The sequence below is a fragment of the Hemitrygon akajei genome, chromosome 8 (assembly GCF_048418815.1).
Source record: "Hemitrygon akajei chromosome 8, sHemAka1.3, whole genome shotgun sequence".
NCBI classification, from domain to species: Eukaryota; Metazoa; Chordata; class Chondrichthyes; order Myliobatiformes; family Dasyatidae; genus Hemitrygon; species Hemitrygon akajei.
This window is the reverse complement of record NC_133131.1, coordinates 10,082,097-10,106,704: the sequence shown is the minus strand read 5'-3', so window position 1 is coordinate 10,106,704 and position 24,608 is coordinate 10,082,097. Positions and strand designations below refer to the sequence as shown.

General features: G+C 44.6%; 1 protein-coding gene across 4 annotated transcripts in view; it reads left to right on the top strand.

The window, feature by feature from the left end:
- LOC140731621 (aldehyde dehydrogenase family 3 member A2-like) overlaps positions 1-24,177 on the top strand; it is a 40,816-nt gene extending 16,639 nt beyond the window's left edge. For 3 of the 4 annotated variants that reach the window (XM_073053193.1, XM_073053191.1, XM_073053192.1), the window contains exons 5-12: positions 220-402; positions 6,476-6,684; positions 7,283-7,400; positions 8,291-8,432; positions 9,347-9,513; positions 15,467-15,566; positions 17,821-18,003; positions 22,518-24,177. In XM_073053193.1, coding sequence (XP_072909294.1) covers positions 220-402; positions 6,476-6,684; positions 7,283-7,400; positions 8,291-8,432; positions 9,347-9,513; positions 15,467-15,566; positions 17,821-17,987 — 1,086 coding nt within the window. In that variant the 3' untranslated portion in view covers positions 17,988-18,003; positions 22,518-24,177. The remainder of the gene's footprint in view (positions 1-219; positions 403-6,475; positions 6,685-7,282; positions 7,401-8,290; positions 8,433-9,346; positions 9,514-15,466; positions 15,567-17,820; positions 18,004-22,517) is intronic. The other variant, XM_073053194.1, reaches the window with a different exon arrangement.
- Positions 24,178-24,608: the final 431 nt, after the last annotated feature.

The following is a 24,608-nucleotide window of genomic DNA, read 5'->3' as shown; positions in this document are numbered from 1 at the left end:
ACTTGTCACATCTCCCCTTCAATTTCCCCGACATATAGAATCAAATATATTACAGTCAATAATGTTACAGTCCACATAGAGTTCATTTTTGCTGCCTTTTTTGCTTCACCACCAACAGTTCTTCACCGGGAACACAGGTCCACTCAGTGCGGCTTTCGGGCTTCACCGGTCCTTTTACCCTGGATGCTTGTGTCCACCCTTTTTCTTTTGTCCGTACAGCCGCCTCTGTTGTTAGCAGGACCTGGAAAGGACCTTCCCACTGTGGCTGTAACTTCTCCTGCTTCCAGGTCCTTACCAGAACCCAATCTCCAGGCACGATCTGATGTAAAGCAAAGTCGAGCGGCGGAGTCTGGGCCAAGAGACCCTTTTTCCGCAGTTCTGCAAAGGAACGGGACAAGGCCAGTAAATTGTTCTTTACAAATAAATCACCCCCCTGTAGTGTGGGATACCCCTCTATTTTATTCCAATATGGCAGTCCAAAGAGCATTTCATAAGGAGATACTCCTATGTCCTTCCGGGGCGCTGTACGTATTCTCAGGAGAGCGATCGGCAAACACTTGGTCCATGGTAGCTTGGTTTCCAACATCAACTTGGTCAGTTGTGCCTTTAGGGTGCTGTTCATTCTTTCTACTCGTCCCGAACTATGGGGTTGCCACGGGGTATGGTATTTCCATTGGATACTCAGTGCATCACAAATTAACTGGTGCGTCTTGGAGGCGAAGTGTGTCCCCCGGTCAGAGTCTATGGACCCCATGATCCCACATCTGGGGATTATGTTCTCAAGTAGTATCCGGGCTACCGTAGGCGCATCAGCTTTGGTAGTCGGGTATGCTTCCACCCAGTGGGTAAAATGATCCACTATTACTAACAGGTACTTCCATCTCTGCACTGGGGGTAGCTCGGTAAAGTCAATTTGGACTCTATGGAACGGTCTCATAGCCAGAGGCTGGCCACCTTTTGGAGTAGATCGCATCACTTTCTTGTTTATTCGCTGACAGGTCGGGCATCCAATTACCTCTTGCTGGGCCAGTGTGTATATTCCTTTGCATACATAGTCCCTCAGAATTGTATCACACATGGCCTGTACTCCCCAGTGGGTTTGATGGTGCAACTGTTGGAGGATGTTGCGGGTTACTTCTAGGCCTCATATGGAGCCAGTGATCATTAATGGAGAATGTGTGGAGCAGGTTAAGACCTACAAGTATCTGGGAGTACAGTTAGACGAGAAGCTAGACTGGACTGCCAACACAGATGCCTTGTGCAGGAAGGCACAGAGTAGACTGTACTTCCTAAGAAGGTTGGCGTCATTCAATGTCTGTAGTGAGATGCTGAAGATGTTCTATAGGTCAGTTGTGGAGAGCGCCCTCTTCTTTGTGGAGGAAGCATTAAGAAGAGGGACGCCTCACGTCTTAATAAGCTGGTAAGGAAGGTGGGCTCTGTCGTGGGCAAAGTACTGGAGAGTTTAACATCGGTAGCTGAGCGAAGGGCGCTGAGTAGGCTACGGTCAATTATGGATAACTCTGAACATCCTCTACATAGCACCATCCAGAGACAGAGAAGCAGTTTCAGCGACAGGTTACTATCGATGCAATACTCCTCAGACAGGATGAAGAGGTCAATACTCCCCAATGCCATTAGGCTTTACAATTCTACCGCCAGGACTTAAGAACTTTTTAAAAGCTATTATTAATGCTTTTTGAGATAGTGATTTAGATGCATATCATATTTTTTACTGAGTTAAGTATTGTATGTAATTAGTTTTGCTACAACAAGTGTATGGGACATTGGAAAAAAAGTTGAATTTCCCCATGGGGATGAATAAAGTATCTATCTATCTATCTATTTAGTACCTGTCTCCCATCAGGGACCGTCCATTTACCATCAGCGTCACTTTGGGCTCCTAGTTGGTTCATGTTATCAATCTCCATTCGAGTAAACACTGGTTGTTTAGTAAGTCCTTCCCTCACTGGTATCAAGGTCAGGAGTTGGATCGGTTCTTCAACTGCTGCTCATTTGGCCTCCCCGTCTGCTAGACGGTTCCCCACCGCTTCAAGTGTTGACCCTTTTTGGTGTCCGGGTACATGTACTACTGCAATCTCAGTTGGTAAGGCCAGGGCTTCCAGTGTCATACTTTTCATTTGTTCATGTGCCAGTCCCTTTCCCCTGGCCGTTATCAGTCCTCTTTCTTTCCATATCTTCCCAAAGGTATGTACTATCCCATAGGCATACGAGCGCACTTCCCGTCGGTATCTGGGGCACTCGCGCCTGAAGTGTCCCTCTTCGTTGCAGTGAAAACATCTTAAAGCCTTCCTTAGCCCTCCTCCTTGCTTATCCCAGCCTGGGTCCACAAGAGGGAATTTCTGTTGCGGCTCTGCTTGGCCTGGCTGTTCCCTTTCCTACATTACCATGGCCGCCTGTCTTATCATTTGTCTTTCTTGGGTGGAAAACAAGGTTCCCATAATTGAGTGCATTTCATCCCAGGTATATGTGTTGGGTCCTAGAAATTGATCCAACTGTTCAGCCAGGCCCATGGGGTCTTCAAATAGGCCTTTCATTTCCTTTTTAAAATTCCGTACTTCAGTACTAGTCAGGGGAACATTAACATACCCCGTCCCTCCAACTTCTCCCCCCATGGGCACTTCTCTCAGAGGAAATAGTTTGCTGGTCTGTCCGACTTCCTCTTTGTTAGTTTCAGCTGTCTGTGACCTGGTTTGCACCCTCCTAGCTCCTGTAACCTGCAGTTTTGCGCGCTCCGTTTGCACTTCACCCTGGTCTGCATATCCTCCAGCTGCAGCTGCCGTCTCATTTTCACTTCCCCTTTCCTCGAGGTCCTCGATTTCTGGAGCGGTAGGGGGCACATAGGGGGGCGGCAGATGGTCGAGCACCTCCCATGCATTCTTTTTCTGTTCCCCTTCCTTTATCATTTTCAACTTATAACTATTTGTCGTTGGTAACCAGCATAGGGCATAATCACTTTCTTCGGGTTTAACGTTGGGTTTTGAATTCACGTACAGATTAAGGGCTTGTTGTACCCAATCCTCGCTAGACCCGAACTTAGGCCACCACACAGCCGACCCTTGGATCGGCTGGCGGGACCAGAATTCACAGTACTGTATCATCTTTTTCTTTGACTTCCCTTTTCGCCTCCCGTAATTCCAATTTTCTAACATCCATCCCAACGGACTATCAGGGGGTACCCCGGGGTATTTTTCATCGTTGGCGCCTGGATTTCCTTTACCCTTTTCTCGTTTAGACCCCTCATTCCCCATCTCGAGGACTTGCCCGGTTCCAATCCACCCGCAGGCACCCCGTAATTCCACAATTTTCGTGCACTACATCTCTGCAGGAATTTAATTTGAATGTGACCCACCTAGCTCGGTCACTCCTGTCCAATTCCGGAACCTGTATTCCCGCGATTGCCCAGGAATCCACCTGCAGGCACCCCGTAATTCCACAATTCTCGTGCACTACGTCTCTACAGGAGAAATTACCTGCAGGAACCCTGCAGCTCCACGATTCTTGTGTACTACGTCTCTACAGGAATTTAATTTCTTACCTGGGTCCTGTGCACAGGAATTACTCGATCGCACACTGTCTCGACTGCCTCGACAACCCCTCTTTGTTTCCTTGAGTCCGCCGGATATCACTCACTCAAGCCGCACGGGGCGATGAGCAAGGAATCAGGGACTGCCGAACTCGGCAGGGTACACCTTCTCCGATGTCCTTCCTTACCCCCCTCACGGCCGGAGTGTGGATCCCGGACGAGCCCCCAAGTTGTCAGAAACGTCCTGCCCCCGAATAATGGCCAAGGACAAATTCAAGGAAACAAAGTTTATTAGAACAGGTCTGCAGAGCTGGGTGCCTTAAAAAAAAGGAACCCCGAGCCTTACACAGTTCAGATTTTTATATGTCTCTCTTAACTCCTCCCCTCCCGGCTCAGAAGAGCTAGGAGGTGCACAATTTTGAGCTCAGTACTTTTCCATGCCATACTTAGGGTTGTCTTTTGTTAGGACCCACGATCAACCGTTACATCCTTTATTTTATTATCAGTAACTTACTTCACCATCTTTATGGTTACATGTCTGGAATTCAGCATTTTGGCTACAAGCAGTTAGTCACGTACGTATTAACAGTTTAGCAGAAGCTTAAAATTTTAACTACGTGTTAATTTAATGCACATCTTAACAGCTTAATCACCTCTTACAGTAACAATGGGAAAGCCAATAGTAACTAAAAAGATGATAGATTGCACTGTCCATCCAGGAATAGTTTGTGCCTGAGCCTAAAGGGATTGCAGCTGAAAACTTTCCTGCCCCCAGCTCTTAGCTCCCAAGTATCTGTAGCATGTTCAGTTTTCACACAGCTGAGTAGATATGTTCTGGAGGTGCTTTAAGTGCTCCTATACTGTATAATTCAACAGCAAAGGACTGGTGGAAATAATAAACTACTATTTTAAGTAATTTCACTGTTCATAAAAGCGGCTCTGGCACCCATCTATACTCACTTGATCCATCTCTGCTGTTAATGGTACATAATGCAGTAACTTTTCTTCACTACACCAATTTTATATTTTTCAGCCTGATGGCCATTGTTTCATTTTGTAACCAATCCCACAAGATACTATTGATCTATATCTGATAGCTCCAAAAACTTACTGTTCAGAATATTTGGGCCCCTTATCTAAAAAAGCTGGCATTGGAGAGGGTCCATAGAAGATTCATGAGAATGATCCTGGGAGTGAAATGGTTAATGCTGGAAGTTAGAAGGATGAGGGGGAATTTCATTGAAACCTATCAAATATTGAAAGGCCTGGATAGAGTGAACGTGGAGAGGCTGGTTCCTATAGTGGGAGAGTCTGGGACCAGAGGACACAACCTCAGAATAGAAGGATGTCCCTTTAGAACAGAGATGAGGAGGAATTTCTTTAGCCAGAGGGTGGTGAATCTGTGGAATTCATTGCCACAGCCAGCTGTGGAGGCCAGGTCATTGGGTATATTTAAAGCAGCAGTTGATAGGTTCTTGACTAGTCAGGGCATTAAAGGTTATGGAGAGAAGGCAGGAGAATGGGGTTAAGAGTAATGGTAAATCAGCCGTGAAGGAATGGCAGAGCAGACTTGATGGGCTGAATGGCCTAATTCTGTTCTAGTGTCCTATGTTCTTGTGTTTTATTTTCTTTGTGATATGGCCATTTCCTGACTATCCATGACTGTCTTGGGAAGGTGGCAGTGAGTCTTCATAAAACAGTTTGAAACTACTGAATGGCTGGTTAATAACTTGTTCAATTATTCACATAACCAGCATTTCTAGTCAGCTTTCAAACTATCTAGATTAGATAGATCAGCTTTATTTGTCAAATGTCCTGTGCATCAAAACATCCAGTGGCATGCACCATTTGCATCAATGACCAATGCAGTCTGATATACGCTGAGGGCAGCCTGCACGTGTCACCGTGCTTCTGGCGGCAGCTTAGCATGCCCACAACTCAGTATCCCAAACCTCATGTCTTTGAAAAATTGGAGGAAACCAGAGTACCCGGAAGAAATCCACTCTGTCATGTGGATTATGTGGAAATTCCTTACAGGTGCAGGAACTGAACTCTGATCACTGGCACTGTAAAGCGTCATGTTAACTGCTACACTACCATCCTACCCATCCTGTCTGAAGTAAGGTTATAAACCTGTGACATTAACACCATTTTTTCTCTCCATAGAGATGAAAATATTTTAGTTTCATTACTGGCTGTTTCCTTCATCTCACAGCTCCCCCATTTCCTTTCCCCCTGTCATCCTCCTCACCCTCCCCCCTATTTCCACTCCTCCAGACAGAGCAGCTGCAATAAACAGTCCTTCATTCCTCTCTCAGCACCATCTGTAACAATCACTCTTCAGAGATTCTCCTGCTGATCGTGCATTCCCTCCCACTTCACTGCAACTTACTTATCTTCCAGTTCTTCCTAGTTCTGTTGCAGGGTCATCGACCTAAAGTTCTGTTTCTTTTTGATTTCACATTCCTTTGATGGTCACAAGGGACGGCAGATGCCACAATCTGAAGTGGCAAACAATCTGCTGGAGAAACACAGTAGGGTGAGCAGCGTCATTGGGAAAGATTTGGGTGGGGGGAGGTCAACGTTTCAGGTTCAAACCCTAGATTAGGACCTTGCATTAGGAGTGAAGAAGGGAGAATGCTGTATAAAGAAGAAAGGGGAAGTTGTGATAGTCACCGGTATAGAGAAGGGAGTGGTGGGCTGGGGCCAGTGCATGTTTGATGGATCAATGAGTTGTGAAAGAAACTGTTCCTGGTTCCAAATTTGTGTTGCTTTAATCAGCTATACACACCAGGTGGATGGGAGCTCTTGTTTTAATGTCACATAATTTGATGAGAAGGCAGCAGTCTAACTGTGGCTTTCCGGGCAAGTTGAGGCACAGCTCATCGGGCTGGTTTGTTTTCATTGAACCAAATGTCTTCCTTCTTCAAGGAGCTCTACCCTGTAATTAACGGAGCGGAAAAGGAGGCCACTGAACTCCTGAGCATTCACTTTGATCACATCTTCTTCACGGGCAGTGCTACCATCGGCCGGATTGTCATGGAGGCCGCTGCCAAGCACCTGACGCCAGTGACCCTGGAGCTCGGCGGGAAGAGCCCGTGCTACATCGATAAGGACTGCAATCTGGACGTTGCCTGCAGGTCCCTGTGGTGGTGGGGGGGGGGGGGGGGGGAGGGATGTGTAAAATGTCACATTTGTAACACTGTAGAGACAGCTTTGCTTCAATATGACTGCTGAGAGGTTAGTTAGCTCGGCATGAGGAAACCTCTGGGCAGAAGGATTCATTAAGTGACGAATAGCCTTTGTTGAACAGAGCAGAGGTTGAATTTTTCAGCCATCACCTTTGGCTGTTTATGAATAACGCACACAAAATGCTGAGGAACTCAGCAGGTCGGGCAGCATCCTTGCATGGGAATGAATATTCAACGTTTCAAGCAAGACCCTTTATCTGGTCTGGAAAGGAAGGAGAAAGAAGATGAGGAGGGGAAGAAGTACAAGCTGGCGGGTGATAGGTGAGACTGGGTGAGGGAAAAGGTGTTTTGGTGGGGGAGGGGATGAAGTGAGAAGCAGGGAGATGATACGTGGAAGAAGTAAAGAAGAAGAAGAGGTAAAGGCTGAAGAAGAAGGAATCTGATAGGGGAGAGGATGGTGGACAATGGGAGAAAGAGAAGAAGGGGGAGATGGGAAGGTGAGGAGAAGAGAAGGGGTTGTTTATGAATAACTGGTTGTCCTTTCTAGGCGTATAGCATGGGCCAAATACGTTAACTGTGGCCAAACCTGCATCGCCCCGGACTACATCCTGTGTGACAAAAGTATCCAAGATAAAGTGGCAGAGAAGATCAGCTCCACTACTGCAGTGAGTGCAAAGGGGAACAGCAGGTCAAACAGCATCTGACCTACTTGGGTGTGGGGGGTGCTTTCGTTTAAGCTTAGCAAGATGAGTGAGATCCTTGATGGGATGTGAATTTGTTCTGGTAGCTGGATCCCCAGTTTCTCCACTCACCTTTTCATGCAGATATTTGGTTGTTGTGAGTAAGGTCAGGGTTCCTGTCCATCTGTACATCTCCTGTTGGGCTTCATCCCTGAGTCTGTGGCAGAACTTTTATGAGCCCAGCAACTTGCTATTCCATTTCAAAACAGTAGTTGGGGGTGGTGATGAGGTGTGGAACTGTTGTCATATATAGACATAGTCTGGGCTAGGATGGCAGGTCTTAAAATGGAACTCGGATTCTCAGTCCCATGAAATGCTAAAGAAGATTCAGATTCAGATTTATTTATCAGATGTACATCAAAACATAGAGTGAAATGCATCATTTGTGTTAACAAGGGTGTGCTGGGAGCAGCCCGCAAGTGTTGCCACACATTCCGGCGCCAACATAACATGCCCACAATGTTCAACAGAACAGCACAATCAACAACAACAATAATGTTACAAGACAACCCCTTTCTCACCCTCCCACTTATCCACCCACTACTCAGACAGACCTCCAACCCTGAGCCTGCGGCCCTTGGCCCTGGAGTCACAGACTTGCAGACAACGGGCCTCCAACTTAGGATTTTGAGTTCAGATGTTGAGTGCAGTCTGTACTTTGTCTTCCACTTAAGAGATTAGTTTTGGTGATGGGGCAGTGGTCTATTGTTTATCCTTCCCAGCCTCTGGTACCATTGATCCTTTGCGTTAGACTGTTTCCTCATGGTTTGACCACTAAAGTATTGTTTTAATATTCCTGTTTCCTTTTCTTCTAGGAATTTTATGGATCCAACCCCCAGACATCCCCGGACTATGGACGAATCATCAACCAGCGACATTTTCGGAGAATTATGTCCTTGCTGGAGGGAGCGAATGTGGTGTACGGCGGTCAGAATGACGAAGGAGATCTCTACATAGGTACTTGTGGCTGTGGGAGGTCGTGTAATCATTGATTCTACTACACCACACAGACACCGTACCACAAGGAGCAAAGTACCAGTGTAACGATGTATGCTGTTGGTTTATCAAGCCAATATTTATGAGTTCACACTCTGATTAGCAAGGCACAGCCCAGGTCATTGTCCTATTGAGGAAATGAACCAGAAATAATTCCTGCTGATTTCCTTCCCTCATCCATGACTTTGGCTTTCTCTAGTCCCTGGTGGGAGTTTGTTTCTCTTTCCTGCTCTGCTCTGAAAGAGCCCCTGCCCTTGACCGTCCCTGGAGAGTGACTGCCTCTGAGAGTCCTTGGCCTTCCTCTGATCTCCCAAGTTACAACAATGGGGAGATCATTTTGTCTGATCTCCAGTTCTTATTTCACCAGCAGTGACTTTAGAAATGGCTGTGCAGTTGTCTGTTCGGTCTGCCTCCTGGCTGTGGCCACGATTCGGGCAGGGTCCAGACTAGGTTTGGCGTAGAGGGGTGGCAGCTGGAAAAGGGTCTGAGCTGTGGGTCAGCACTGGTGGAGGGGAGACGCAGAATTGGAAGCAGTGGGAGGACAGAGTGAGGTTTAACATGTTGTCTGTACGTCCCTAATGGTTACACACATCCTCACTTTGGTGGCTATCTAAGACAATGCTGAGGTCAGGAGTGAAAGGAGACCCATTCCATTCACCTGCCAGTCCTACATGCGCTACACCAGGGAGGTGCTGAGTGGAGAACTGCCCCCTGTATGGGCACCTGGCAGAGACTGACCCAGTGCAACCACAACCAGCTGCTGAGGGCAGGTGGATCAACACAGGCTCAGGTGGGCCTTGGCATGGTTTTAATCAGCTCAGCAACAGTTCACATCTTTTGCGTGTGTGACCGGAGCCTCTTGTTAACTTGCTCAGCTCCGACAGTTGTGACTGACGCGGATCCTAACTCCAAGATTATGCAGGAGGAGATCTTTGGGCCGGTGTTGCCCATTGTCACGGTCAGTAGTGTGGACGAGGCCATTGCTTTCATCAACAAGCGGGACAAGCCTCTGGCTCTCTATGTCTTCTCCCACAACAAGAAGGTGAGGTTGTTGTCTCTGCTCATTGCTGGTGCTTGTGCTTGCCATTCCTGAAATAATGAATGCTACAGACCAATCACCATTTAGAACATAGAACATAGAATAGTACAGCACATTACAGGCCCTTCAGCCCATAATGTTGTGCTGACCCTCAAACCCTGCCTCAATATAACCCCCCACCTTAAATTCCTCCATATACCTGTCTCGTAGTCTCTTAAACTTCACTAGTGTATCTGCCTCCACCACTGACTCAGGCAGTGCATTCCACGCACCAACCACTCTCTGAGAGAAAAACCTTCCTCTAATATCCCCCTTGAACTTCCCTCCCCTTAACTTAAAAGCCATGTCCTCTTGTACTGAGCAGTGGTGCCCTGGGGAAGAGGCGCTGGCTATCCACTCTGTCTGTTCCTCTTAATATCTTGTACACCTCTATCATGTCTCCTCTCATCCTCCTTCTCTCCAAAGAGTAAAGCCCTAGCTCCCTTAATTTTTTGATCATAATCCATACTCTCTAAACCAGGCAGCATCCTGGTAAATCTCCTCTGTACCCTTTCCAATGCTTCCACATCCTTCCTAAAGTGAGGCAACCAGAACTGGACACAGTACTCCAAGTGTGGCCTAACTAGAGTTTTATAGAGCTGCATCATTACATCACGTCTCTTAAACTCTATCCCTCGACTTATGAAAGCTAACACCCCATAAGCTTTCTTTACTACCCTATCTACCTGTGAGGCAACTTTCAGGGATCCGTGGACATGTACCCCCAGATCCCTCTGCTCCTCCGCACTACCAAGTACCCTGCCATTTACTTTGTACTCTGCCTTGGAGTTTGTCCTTCCAAAGTATACCGCCTCACACTTCTCCGTGTTGAACTCCATCTGCCACTTCTCAGCCCACTTCTGCATCCTATCAATGTCTCTCTGCAATCTTCGACAATCCTCTACACTATCTACAACACCACCAACCTTTGTGTCATCTGCAAACTTGCCAACCCACCCTTCTACCCCCACATCCAGGTCGTTAATAAAAATCACGAAAAGTAGAGGTCCCAGAACAGATCCTTGTGGGACACCACTAGTCACAGCCCTCTAATCTGAATGTACTCCCTCCACCACGACCCTCTGCCTTCTGCAGGCAAGCCAATTCTGAATCCACCTGGCCAAACTTCCCTGGATCCCATGCCTTCTGAATAAGCCTACCATGTGGAGGGCCTTACTAAAATCCATGTAGATCACATCCACTGCACTACCTTCATCCTTATGCCTGGTCACCTCCTCAAAGAACTCTATCAGGCTTGTTAGACACAATCTGCCCTTCACAAAGCCATGCTGACTTTCCCTGATCAGACCATGATTCTCTAAATGCCCATAGATCCTATCTCTAAGAATCTTTTCCAACAGCTTTCCCACCACAGACGTAAGGCTCACTTCACTGGTCTATAATTACCCAGACTATCCCTACTACCTTTTTTGAACAAGGGGACAACATACGCTTCCCTTCAATCCTCCAGTACCATTCCTGTGGACAACAAGGACATGAAGATCCTAGCCAGAGGCTCAGCAATCTCTTCCCTTGCCTCGTGGAGCAGCTTGGGGAATATTCCTTCAGGCCCCGGGGACTTATCCATCCTAATGTATTTTAACAACTCCAACACCTCCTGTCCCTTAATATCAACATGCTCCAGAACATCAACCTCACTCATATTGTCCTCACCGTCATCAAGTTCCCTCTCATTGGTGAATACCGAAGAGAAGTATTCATTGAGGACCTCACTCACTTCCACAGCCTCCAGGCACATCTTCCCACTTTTATCTCGAATCGGTTCTCCCCTTACTCCTGTCATCCTTTTGTTCTTCACATAATTGAAGAATGCCTTGGGATTTTCCTTTACCCTACTTGCCAAGGCCTTCTCATGCCCCCTTCTTGCTCTTTTCAGCCCCTTCTTAAGCTCCTTTCTTGCTACCTTATATTCCTCAATAGACCCATCTGATCCTTGCTTCCTAAACCTCATGTATGCTGCCTTCTTCCACCTGACTAGATTTTCCACTTCACTTGTCACCCATGGTTCCTTCATCCTACCATTCTTTATCTTCCTCACTGGGACAAATTTATCCCTAACATCCTGCAAAAAGATCCTTAAACATCGACCACATGTCCATAGTACATTTCCCTGCGAAAACATCATCCCAATTCACACCCGCAAGTTCCAGCCTTATAGCCTCATAATTTGCCCTTCCCCAATTAAAAATTTTCCTGTCCTCTCTGATTCTATCCTTTTCCATGATAATGCTAAAAGCCAGGGAGCAGTGATCACTGTCCCCCAGATGCTCACCCACTGTGACCTGACCCGGTTCATTACCTAATACTAGATCTAGTATGGCATTCCCCCTGGTCGGCCTGTCAACATACTGTGACAGGAATCCATCCTGGACACACTTGACAAACCCTGCCCCATCTAAACCCTTGGAACTAATCAAGTGCCAATCAATATTAGGGAAGTTAAAGTCACCCATGATAACAACCCTGTTATTTTTGCACCTTTCCAAAATCCTGCCTCCCAATCTGCGCCTCGGTATCTCTGCTGCTACCAGGGGGCCTATGGAATACCCCCAGTAGAGTAACTCCTCCCTTCCTGTTCCTGACTTCTACCCATACTGACTCAAAAGAGGATCCTGCTACATTATCCACCCTTTCTTGCACCTTCAGTTCCCAAACCTTAAGCTCTGCAAATTCCTCCCTAAGCATCTCCCCCTCTGCTCTTTCCAGATGCTCAGTTAAGCTCAGATCTCTGAGCAAGCTTTCTGTCTCATCCCTAACACCTCCAAATGTGGCTTGAAATCAAATTCTATTTAGCAATGCTCTAAGAAGTGCTTTGCTCTGTTAAAGATGTCATTTAACTGGAAATGGATGATCACAACTCTTGTTCTAGAGTGGGAGGACGAGACTTTAGAAGCCAGTTAATCCCACGATTGGTTGAGAGAGATTAACCAGGAAAAGGGTTCAGCCTTAATTCATCGCGCAGTGGGGCATGATCAGAGCAAAGGATAAAGGTGAGTCCCTGGTTGTAATCACTGCTTGATAACAGACAAGGGACACACACCTGCCAGAGTCCAAATGAGTAGGGTGAGTTCCCAGGGACCGTGGTGCCGAAGGGCACTATCACAACAGGGTTTCACCACTTTGGGATGGAAGGGAGCGGGAGAAGAAGCCTGATGGAGATCACTTTTTATTCCTAGTTTCCTCCAAGCCTATTTCTTTAAGTCCAGAGGATAGTCTCTCAGTCCTGATCAGCCCATAAAGCTGCTGTGTCAGAAGACCCGTTTGAAATCTAAGAACCTCCTCATTCTTCTTGCCTTCCTCCCATCGAGAAAGTACCTGACCTAGAGCTGATAGCCTCCCTGCAGTGATAAGGAAATGGCTGAACATAAATGTTCCCACAAACTGCAAACGTAAAGCTAATTTGAACATGGCCTTTTCATTTGGGAGATGGAGATAGAAAGGGTGGGGCAATTTCTTCTGCATTCTGTGTAGTAAATCCTAACCTTAGACGTTTATCATGCAAGTCCATAACCCTGCTGCTGTAAAGTAGCTTTGTGGAAGAAGTAGGGTTGACAATATTTCTGCAATAACAATCAAATTCTATTTAGCAATGCTCTAAGAAGACCTTTGCTCTGTTAAAGATGTCATTTAACTGGAAATGGATGATCACAACTCTTGTTCTAGAGTGGGAGGACTAGACTTCCCACTGGACTTTATCCACTGGATTTCCCTTTCCTTTGCCGAATCACTTTTATCATCTTAAGCTGATGATATTAAAATTCTTGGTAATTAACCCCTTCAAAGAAATGGGCAAGAAAATCATTGTGGACACTTCCTATCCTGCAAACCGCCTTTTCCAAAAGCTGCCTTCTGGAATGCACTATAGGGCTATTAAAACAAAAACATCATGCCATCTTTAAAGTTTCTTCTCCCAGGGAAGTTGATCTGATCAACCATTCTAGTTCACAACCCTCCCCATCCATCACCCCATCACTGAACTTTGCATCATCAGTGGGGACTGGAGAGGTTCTGGAGGATTGGAGGGTTGCAGATGTTGTTCCCTTATTCAAGAAAGGGAGTAGATAGCCCAGGAAATTACAGACCAGTGAGTCCTACTTCGGTGATTGGTAAGTTGATTGAAAAGATCTTGAGAGGCAGGATTTATAAACATTTGAAAAGGGATAATATGATTAGTAATAGTCAGCATGGCTTTGTCAAAGGCAGGTCGTGTCTTATGAGCCTGACTGAATTTTTTGAGGATGTGTCTAAACACGTTGATGAAGGTAGAGCAGTAGATGTAGTGTATGTTGATTTCAGCAAGGCATTTGATAAGGTACCCCATGCAAGCCTTATTGAGAAAGGAAGGAGACATGGGATCCATGGGGACCTTGCTTTGTGGATCCAGAATTGACTTGCCCACAGAAGGCAAAGAGTGGTTGAAGACGGGTCATATTCTGCATGGAGTTCGGTGCCCAGTGGTGTGCCTCAGAGATCTGTTCTGGGACCCCCTTCTCTTTGTGATTTTTATAAATGACCTGAATGAGGAAGTGGAGGGATGGGTTAGTAAATTTGCTGATGACACAAGGATTGGGGATATTGTGGATAGTGTGGAGGGCTGTCGAAGGTTACATTGATAGGATGGAAAACTGGGGTGAGAAGTGGCAGATGGAGTTCAACCCAGATAAGTGTAAGGTGGTTCATTTTGGTAGGATATGATGGCAGAATATAGTATTAATGGTAAGGCTCTTGGCAGTGTTGAGGATCAGAGGGATCTTAGGGTCCCAGTCCATAGGACATTCAAGGCTGCTGCGCAGGTTGACTCTGTAGTTAAGAAGGCATTCAGTGCATTGGCCTTCATCAATTGTGGGATTGAGTTATAAGAGCCGAGAGGTAATATTACAGCTATATAGGACTCCGATGAGACCTCACTTGGAGTACTGTGCTCAGATCTGGTCACCTCACTACAGGAAGGATGTGGAAACTATAGAAAGGGTACAGAGGAGATTTACAAGGATGTTGCCTGGATTGGGGAGCATGCCTTAAGAGAAAAGGTTGAGTGAACTTGGCCTTTTTTCCTTGGAGCGGTGGAGGATGAGAGGTGACCTGATAGAGGTGTATAAGATGGTGAGAGGCATTGATCATGTGAGTAGTCAGAGGGTTTTTTCCCAGGGCTGAATTGGCTAACATGAGAGGGCATAGTTTTAAGGTGCTTGGAAGTAGAGACAGAGGAGATGTCAGGGGTAAAATTTTTACACAGAGAGTGGTGAGTGCATGGAATAGGCTGCCAGCGATGGTAGTGGAGGTGGATACGATGGGGTCTTTTAAGAGACTCCTGGATAGGTACATGGAGCTTAAAAAAATAGAGGGCTATGGGTAACCCTACGTAATTTCTAAAGTACATGTTTGGCACAGCATTGTGGGCCACAGGGCCTGTATTGTGCTGTAGGTTTTCTATGTTCTATGTTTGTATAGGCACTGTAAACACTTTAAACAACTTTTTATAAAGCTGTTTACATGCTGGTATTTACATAATTATTCGTATTTTATTCCATATTATATCTGTACTATAACAGAAGTTTTATCTGTACTATAACCTCTAACATTTTTAATATAATTTTTGATTATTATTGAATGTTGTTGATTTTGTGGCATATCTCGCCAACACACCACAACAAATTCCTAATACATGTAAATGTACAGTATATGGTGAATAAAGTTGATCCTTCATCCTGAAACCCAACATCTCCTGCTTTGGCTCACAATGTAAATGCTCCTGTCCAAAGCCTTGCAATGTTGGAGTGGCTCAAGGCGATGATGGAAAGGGTGCACAGTGGCTAATCTCCAGCTCTGGGATAGATCTAACCAGGCAGTGCATGTTCTAATTGTGTTTTGCATGTTCCTCTTTTTCTTTATGCAGTTGATAAAGCAGATGATCACAAAGACGTCCAGTGGTGGAGTCACAGCCAACGACTGCCTCATTCATTATACTCTCCACACTCTGCCGTTTGGAGGCGTGGGTGAGTTCAAGATATGCACTGAGCCTCCAGTTCATAGGTTGGACTTGACAGGCTGCACTGGGAAGGAAAGGGAATATGTTTCTCCAGGGACAAACCAGGGCCTGTAAGGAAGCAGTAGATTTATAGATTTGTACAGCACAAAAATAGGTCCTTTGGTTCAACAGGTTGTCCATCTACACCAGCCTCAGTATATTAGTACATCTTTCAGCTGAGGTAGCCGAGATCAGTCGTTATGAAAGATGCGATGCAATAAATTAGAGGAAATTTTTTTTTCTGAAATGCCATTCATGGAACCTTGCCATAGACAAATTGTCTGCCTTTCCCTTCCTATATTGTAAAGTTGCTCATTTGGTTTGCTTTCTCCCACTTTATTCTCCTTCTTTGGAATACCTGGAGTAGGAATAGTGATGGGTGAATTAGCAAAGAAAGCTTACTATTTGTTCCCATGGAAGAGTGCTACAATTCATTACTCATTATTCAACAGAGGACCATCTTTGCTCTTGTACTGCCCAAGTTCAGAAGATCAATGGGATTGACCAGTATAGGACTATAGCTACTTTTTGCCCCCTCCCCTTTTTAATACATAGAGTCATAGAGGTTTAGAGCACAGCCTTTTCAGCCCAACTCATCCATGTTGACAAAGAAGCCTATCTACACTAAACGAATTTGCTTGAGTTTCGCCCACTTCCTTCTGAACTTTTCTTAACCGTGTACATGCCAAAATACCTTTTAAATATGGTAATTGTACCTATCCCTACCAGAACATACCCAGCACTATCAGTGTGGAGGAACATGCTCCTCAGATCCCCTTTGCATCTTTCTCCTCTCACTTTAAAGATATACTGATTATACCAGTTTACTCGATTTTCCTTGTGACCTTGGATCACAGAATAAATATGGATGATTGAATGGCAGAGGAGACTTGATGGGCCGAGTGGCCCACTTCTGCTCCTATATCGTATGGTCTTATGGATGAAATAGGCCACTCAGTCCATCTAGAAAACAGCTCTTCTATCTTCTAAATAAATATTGCAACACTCCAGAATTCATAGCACTTCTGTATCACAAGCTGAACCCAGAGGCATCTTTCAATCTGCTACAGCGCAAAATAACCTCTGGTTCAAATCAGTCAGATTTTATTTACTAACTTGTACATCGATCTTAAAGGGATTAAATTACACTGTAGCAGCATAATAATTTATGTCTCTAGTAATGATAAGACCAATGACATAGGAACAGAATTAGGCCATTCAGCCCATCAGATCTGCTCCACCATGGCTGATTTATTATCCCTCTGATCTCATTCTCCTGCCTTCTCCTCGTTACCTGCCTTTACTAGTCAAGAACTTATCAACCTCCGCTTTAAATATACCCAATGACTTGGCCTTCACAGCTATCCATGGCAATGAATTTCACAGATTCACCACCCTACGGCTAAAGAAATTCCTCCTCATCTCTATTCTAAAGGGTCATCCCTCTATTCTGAGTCTGTGCCCTCTGGTCCTAGACCCTCCCACTGTTGGAAACATCCTCTCTACATCCACCCTATCTTGGGCCTTTCGATATTCAGTAACTTTCAATGAGATTCCCTCTCATTCTTCTAAACTCCAGTGAGCACAGGCCCAGAGGCACCAAGCGTTCCTGGGGAAGGGAGATCCAGGGAATTCAGCAATGGGTTTCCAGAGTACAAACAACACTTACAAAGATACTGTCAGGACTCAAGGGCCTGAGTTATAGGGAGAGGTTGAAGGCTGGGACTTAATTCCTTGGAATAAGGTAGAGGTGTACAAGATCACATGGGGCATAGAAAAGGTGAATATACACAGTTTTTTCTCAGGGAAGGGGAAATAAAAACCAGAGCACATCGGTTTAAGTTGAGATGTGAGGATTTAAAAGGCACCTGGAGGGAACTACTTCACACAGAGAGTGTGGTGATATATAGGTAATGAATTGCCAGAGAAAGTGGTTCATGCAGTTATCATAACAACATACAAAAGATATTTGAATAAGTACATGGTTAGGAGGAGTTTATAGACCATATTGTAAGGGTGCAAAATGTCTAAAAACTCACATATATCACTAATGGTTTGCTTCAGAAAGAAATATTGATATTTCAGATATTGATGTCATGTGAATATTATGTAAATTGTGTACAACTTGTAAAGTGATGTGGGGATGTGTCCTGAATTGTATTTTGGCAATTTTTACAAATAATGCATAATCTTGCAAAGGTAAGTGTTCTGCCTGTTTACAGGTACAAGTGGCTTTGGGGCATACCATGGCAAATACAGCTTTGAAACATTCAGTCATCGCCGAGCATGTGTGCTAAAGTCACTGGGCATGGAAAAACTTAACAGTGTCCGGTACGCGCCCGCTACTGAATCAAAGCAAAAGTGGACGCACTGGTTACTGAAGAAGTAATGAAAAGTGTGGCATGGTAAGTACTGGTTGTCGTTGAGATTCAAAGGTAGTTTGTTTAGTTCTCTAGATGCCGGCAACTCTGGCTTTACTGCCCACATCTCCCATTTTTGCTTCTGTGAAAGAGGACAGAATAGCTCTTGAAGCCTTGCCCATATTTCCATCAAGGTCTCCCCAAACAGCTATTGAATAGGAAATGCTAAGATCCTAGCCAGAGGCAAAGGAGGAGAGGAAATGTGTTTTAAAATGGGGAGATTAAGGTGGTTCCATTCCAACATACCTGTAGACGTAAAGAATTCACATCAACCCCTTTTCAATTCACTTCAGAACAAACAGTCTCTTTATTACAAGCTGATGTCAAAAAGGGGGTCACATGCCCTAAAATGAATATTCCCCAATCCAAAGCTTTTATTAATCTTATACTATTTCCTGTCTATTTTTCTCCCACTATCTCTATCCCACATGTGCTGTGTATACTTTTTCTTTGTCTATAATTGAGATTTAGCGTGGAATAAGCCCTCTCAGCTCTTCAAGCCGCACCATGCAGCAATTCCCCCGATTTAATCCTAGCCTAATCATGGGACAGTTTACACTGACCAATAAACCTACCAACTGGTTTGTCTTTGGACTGTGGGAGGAAATTGGAGCACCTGGAGGAAACCCAGATGGTGTTTGGGAGAACGTACAAACCTCTCACAGGTAGCAGCAGGAATTGAATCCCGGCCGCCTGTACTGTAGAGCGTGGTGCTAACCAATATGCTACGGCGCCATCCTATACATAGAGCGAAGTAAGCCTTTTGCAATATCAAGCTTCAGCACCTATGTTTGATGTGGGCTGTGTGCAGTTCTGCTTTTACCTGGTACTGTATGTACAATGGCGAGCTTCTGTCCTGGAGTTTTAAGAAACTGTTGGTAGGCTGGTATCCAGAAATGAGTTTACTCCAGTTCACCTTGTACTACAGATTGTGGCTTGATTCAAGCCTTTTGCAGACTTTTGCTGCTTGCTACCAATCTGTTTGGGTCTCCTTTATCTCTCTACAACATGCTCATTCCTCCATCATCGTACTCTGAATATCCTGTCCCTACTACAATACTGTACTTGATCTCGCTTGCTAGCTTTGGGAGATGCTACCAAAGAACTTTGGGAGATGCTACCAAAGAACTTTGGCAAGTTGCCACAGAGCCATTTGGAGGTGGAATGGTAGTTGGGACACTAATCAAATGAATATCTTTATGGTTTATTAGTGCCAGGAGGCTAAGGGCTTACTTTTATATTTTATAATCTATTGATTTCCTAGTCTCCAATGGAAGGATGGGTGAGGAGGCCATGAATGACAGACCTGTATTTACATGTGGCACACATGTTGGTTTCCTGTGTTGTCATTTGGTTAGTAAGGAAGAGAATACAAGGACATTCCTTTAGAACAGAGATGAGGAGGAATTTCTATAGCCAGAAGGTGGTGAATCTGTGGAATTTATCACCACAGGCCAAATCATTGGGTATATGTAAATCGGATGTTCATAACTTTTGATTACTCAGGGCATCAAAGGTTACTTTGAAGGCAGGAGAATGGAATTGATTGGGAAAATAAATCAGCCATGATAGAATGGTGGAGCAGACTCGATGGGCCAAATGGCCTAATTCTGCTCCTATATCTTATGGTCTTAATTGGTTCTTGAGTTGGGTATTCCCATGTGTGAGATTAGAATGCGTGATGCGGAGTTGGAAAGATTTAGGAATAGGATTGACTGGTCCAGGCTGTGTATAGGGAACCAAACTTCATTTCTAGACATGATCCATACTTGCTACCATGTTGGAAGTGCTGAACCAAAAACACATTTAATGGAGGAGGGAGGTTTGCGGTTAATTTCCTATGCCTATTTTTCAAGACGTCTGTCACCAGCTGAGGTAAATTACGACATCAGGGATGAAGAACTCTCGGTGGTGAAGTTGGCACTAGAGGAGTGAGGGCTTTGGCTTGAGGAGTTAGATACCCATTCATCATCTGGATGGACCTTAAGAACTTAGCTTATATTCAGGATGTGAAAAAGACTGAATTCCCTGCTAGCACACCGGTCATTGTTTTTAAATCGTTTTAATTTTATTATAACATATCGTCCTGGGTCTAAAAATCAGAAACGTGATATATTATTGAGACAATTCGGGTCCCCCTCAGATATAGTGGAAAATTTGGAATCCCTTATATTTGGCAAAAGGTTAATGGCCCCCTTCTTGTAGGGTGTAGGTTCCTAAACTAGACAAGCACCAGAAGGGATTAACCAGGTTGCAGAAGGAGGTCCCTCGGTCGGTTATTTGTTACGCCTGAGTTATGACCTGGGGTTCTTAGCTGGGGTCACACTTAAGATAACAGGTCACTCTGGTGTCTTGCGGACTGTAGAGTTCATTAAAGGTAGGTACTGGTGGGCCGGTATATATAAGGACATTAAGCTTGTGACATATGTGTTCTTTACGAAGATGCTACTTCTCCTCCTCAAGGCCTACTTCAACCTCTACCCATTCCTTCACACCCCTGGTCTCACCTTTCTCTAGATCAGTTTCTTTAACACTATTTTAGTTGTGGTCGATATGTTTTCAAAGGCTTGCAATTCATTCTTTTAACAAAGCTACCTTCAACCTGAGAGAACACAGGAACGATCATGCACCAGGTTTTCCACGTTTTCTCAGAGGTCCTCAATTCACCTCAAAATTCCGGCAGTCCGGTCTTTCCTTGGGGTTCCATCCATAGAGAATAATGCACAACAAACCAGGACCTGGAGCAAACTCTTTGCTGCCTAGTTTGCGGTAATCCGTCCTCTTGGAGTGACCGTTTAGTCTGGGCGATTTCGCCCACAACGTTCATCATTGGGTGTGACCCCTCTTGAATGTCAATTTGGGTTGCAACTCCCTCTCTTCTCTGATCAGGAGGCTGAGGTTGGTGTTCCCTCATCTGAACAATTTATTCCAAGGTGCAAATAAAGGTGACTGAAGGCCAAAGGGACTCTGGAAGCAAGTTCAGCCTGGCAACAGGCCAACAGAAAGAGGCGGCTAGATCCCTCTTTCTATATCGGTCAGCAGGTCTGGCCTTCAACTAAAGACCTTCCACTCAAACTAGAATCATACCACCTAGCCCTTCACTTTATCAGTCCCTTTAAAGTCATTAGGAAAATTAACCCGGTAACATACAAGTTACAACTTCCCCGTTCTGTGAGAATTCATCTCTGCTTTTGTGTATCCAAATTGAAACCTTTACATTGTAGCCCCTCGGCCCTGATTCCCAAGCCTCCACTCCCACCAAGGATCAAGAGGATGAAACTGCTTAATTCAAGGAAATTAAGGGGACATCTACAATACTTGGTAGACTGAGAGGGATATGGTCCAGAGGAACGGTGTTGGCTTTCTTCCAGGGATATTTTGGATCTTGACTTCATTTCAGAATTCCATTATTTACATCCAGATAGTCCTGTGCCATCAGATGCTGGCTGTAGGGGGGCAGGGGTTCTCTCACGACCTTGGGTCATCGGTACATTATTCTGAGGGCTATGAGCTTTTTTGTTGTGGATTTTTTTGTATTCTCTGTGTTTTATTAATTGTATTGTTGCGCTTTGGGATTTTTATGTGTTGTTCAGTCTTCTTCAGTTCAATAATTCCATTTAATATTGGAGAATGTATACAATACACAACCTGAAATTCTTACTCTCCACAGACACCCTCAAAACTGAAGAAAAAGCCCCAAAGAATGAATGGCAGAAAAAAGACTTTAAGAACCCCAAAGCCGCTTGCCTCTCCCACACCCAAGCAGCAGCAAACAACATCAACTATCCCCCCCTTCCCCTCTCCCAAATTATTCTACCATAAAGCATCAGCATTCCCACCACCCACCATGCAAGCAACAGCAAAGCCCTCGAAGAGAGACCATGGTCTACAGTCCATCAAAACTTGTTCACTTCAACATTTTGACATCCCTCAGGCTCGCTCTCTCTCTCTCTCTCTCTCTCTCTGTCTAACAAGAGACAGATACCGCTCCTTCCAGACTGACTGATTGTCCTTGAATATTTACAATTAATTCTCTGAGACTTTGCAGGTATTCTATATTGTTGCACTTTATGTTTTATTTTGTGTTATTGTTGGATCTTCTCTAATTTACATTTAAATTGCAATTGTCCTTGATTACTTTCAATTAATTCTCTGAGACTTTGCAGGTGACCAATTAAGTATCCTTGGACTTTAGTCTCTTATTAGAATAATTACATATTAGACTCTGGGGTTTTATCAACTGAGCACAGATTCTTTCGTGCCCTGGAGTGTATTTAAAGGGGCAGTGTTTGACCCTTGCCTTGTGTGGTTCTGGCTGAGTTATCCAAGACCTTGTAAGTTCAACTATTCTGTTTTGTTAAAAAAATTCCTAGATTTATTTAACCCTTCCAAATCTCTGTGTGATCCTGCACTTGGGTCCAAAGATGCAGTGTGACAGTTATATTCTACAGACTGACAACTCATTCTAATGCTGTATGTTTCTTCTTTCTTTACTTCAGATGATAAACAGGCCAACTTCATTGGCATTGACCTTCTGACAACCTTGGAATTGAGGCCTAATGGGATTCTTCCCATTATTTTGTGGGAAGAATGGGCTGAACAAACTGCACAGAAATCCAACCAAATCAGCAACCGGCTCTTGGAATCTAAACTCTTCCATTGGAGCATCCCAATCAACTGTGACAAACTTCTGACATTCTTAGTGACTAAGATGCACGATGGAGGAACGAGTGCCAGCAATGGCAAAGTAAGCCAAATGGCCTCCCATAATCTAACTTCTGATTCAGCATTTAATTTTTTAACATTGAATCTTTTGGACTTTACAACTACATCTTACTTATTTTAATCATATAATGTGTTCTTATTTACTAAGGTTGAATCATATACAGAAATAGACTATCTGTCTCTAAATCAGCTACTGAACTGTTATACAGTACACACAAAATGCTGTGAGGAACTCAGCAGGTCAGGCAGTATCTATGGGAAGGAATAAAAAGCCACGCCCTGATCAAGGGTTTCGGCCCAAGATGTCAACTCTTTATTCATTTCCATAGATGCTGCCTGACCTGCTGAGTTTCTCCAGCATTTTGTGTGTGTTACTCTGGATTTCCAGCACCTGCAGAATCTCTTGTGCTTAACTGCTATCACGGCCTATAGACTTTATCCCCCTGAATGCATTAACATGATGAATAGATGTTTTAATGATGAGAATTCAGAGAAGTATTGAATATAGATGAGTTGTGCACGAGTTTCACTCTTCATGCCTGCTTGTGCACTTTCTCCTCTACCGCGTTCCTTCTTGACCTCTTTTTTTTCTTTCCTTCCTTTTGACACTCAGTGATTGTAATTTCAGAATGTTCTGATTTACCCATGGGAAGTGTTTGGGACTTCCTGAGGTTATGAAAGGTGTTCCTTAGGCAATACACATTGTTTGTCTGACTCGAGTCTCCAAGAACAGACACTACTGCAAGTTCTGTCATGTGAAGAGTCAAACAGGTGGGGAAAGAAAAAGGTTCAAGAACGTGCCTTTTTCATGAAATGCACCTTTTCTCAGGGGAATGTCTGGCTCCTGGCCACTCAAAGTGGAGGAAGGGAATTTGGGATGGTATTGAGAACCTGGTAGTCATAGAAGTCTACAGTTGGTGGAAGGAGTGCATCAACTCACAGATTATCTACCTGGTCAGTCATCCCTGCCTCATCTGAGGAAGAGCCTGCAGTTTCCATCTGAGTCACTGAACCCGAAGTATGAAATAGGACTAAGTCAAACTCAGTCTCGAAGGAATGCAAGGGGTTCTCTCAATTAAGAAGAAGGGATGCGATGTAAAGGAGGAAGGTGACAACGAAACATCCGGGAAAAAGGGATCTCAAAAAGGATTGTGGAATGTTCCTGGATTTCTGTCGGACTCCCTGATCTTGGTACCCAAACTCTCTTCTGAAGTCAGACTCAAAACTGCACGTAGCTGTGGCCACGCGGAAAAATCCATGTTCCATCTCTCTTGGATTGATACATCTTTTCCAGGGAGAAATCTTCCCCAGTATCAGGCCCAAATATATTAGGGAGTTCAATTTTATTTCACTGCTTTGTTTACTTAGGACAGTCATTCTATTTCATTTAACTGAACACTTGATTTTGCCATTAAATTTCATTATCTCAAGTAATGGATCTTGGTGGTCTGATTTATTATCTGAAAACAGCCTGCAGTCTCTTAAAAAAAAATCCAAAGAACTGCCTAGTTGATTAGACTGAAGATCCTCTCCTCACCTCCTGTCCGTCACTGAGCTTTACTACAAATCAAAATGATATTTTTAAAGAGTAAATAGTCTTTGATGGAAGTAATCTTTCAGGCTGGTGGCATGTGTGCACAGTCGTGACCAACATGAGTTAATGAAGTCAGAAATGATTTCTGCTCTGTTCCACGTTTTAGACTCGAGGCTGGTCAGGTGGTACATTTCTCCCCAGGAGGTTGGAGCCTTCGGCTGCCATTCCCAGAGTGATGGGGACAAGTGTTGCACAGCCAGGGAGACCTCTTTCAAACAGGATATTAAACTCAGGCCCAATCTTGCCTATTAAGACCAAAGACATAGGAGCA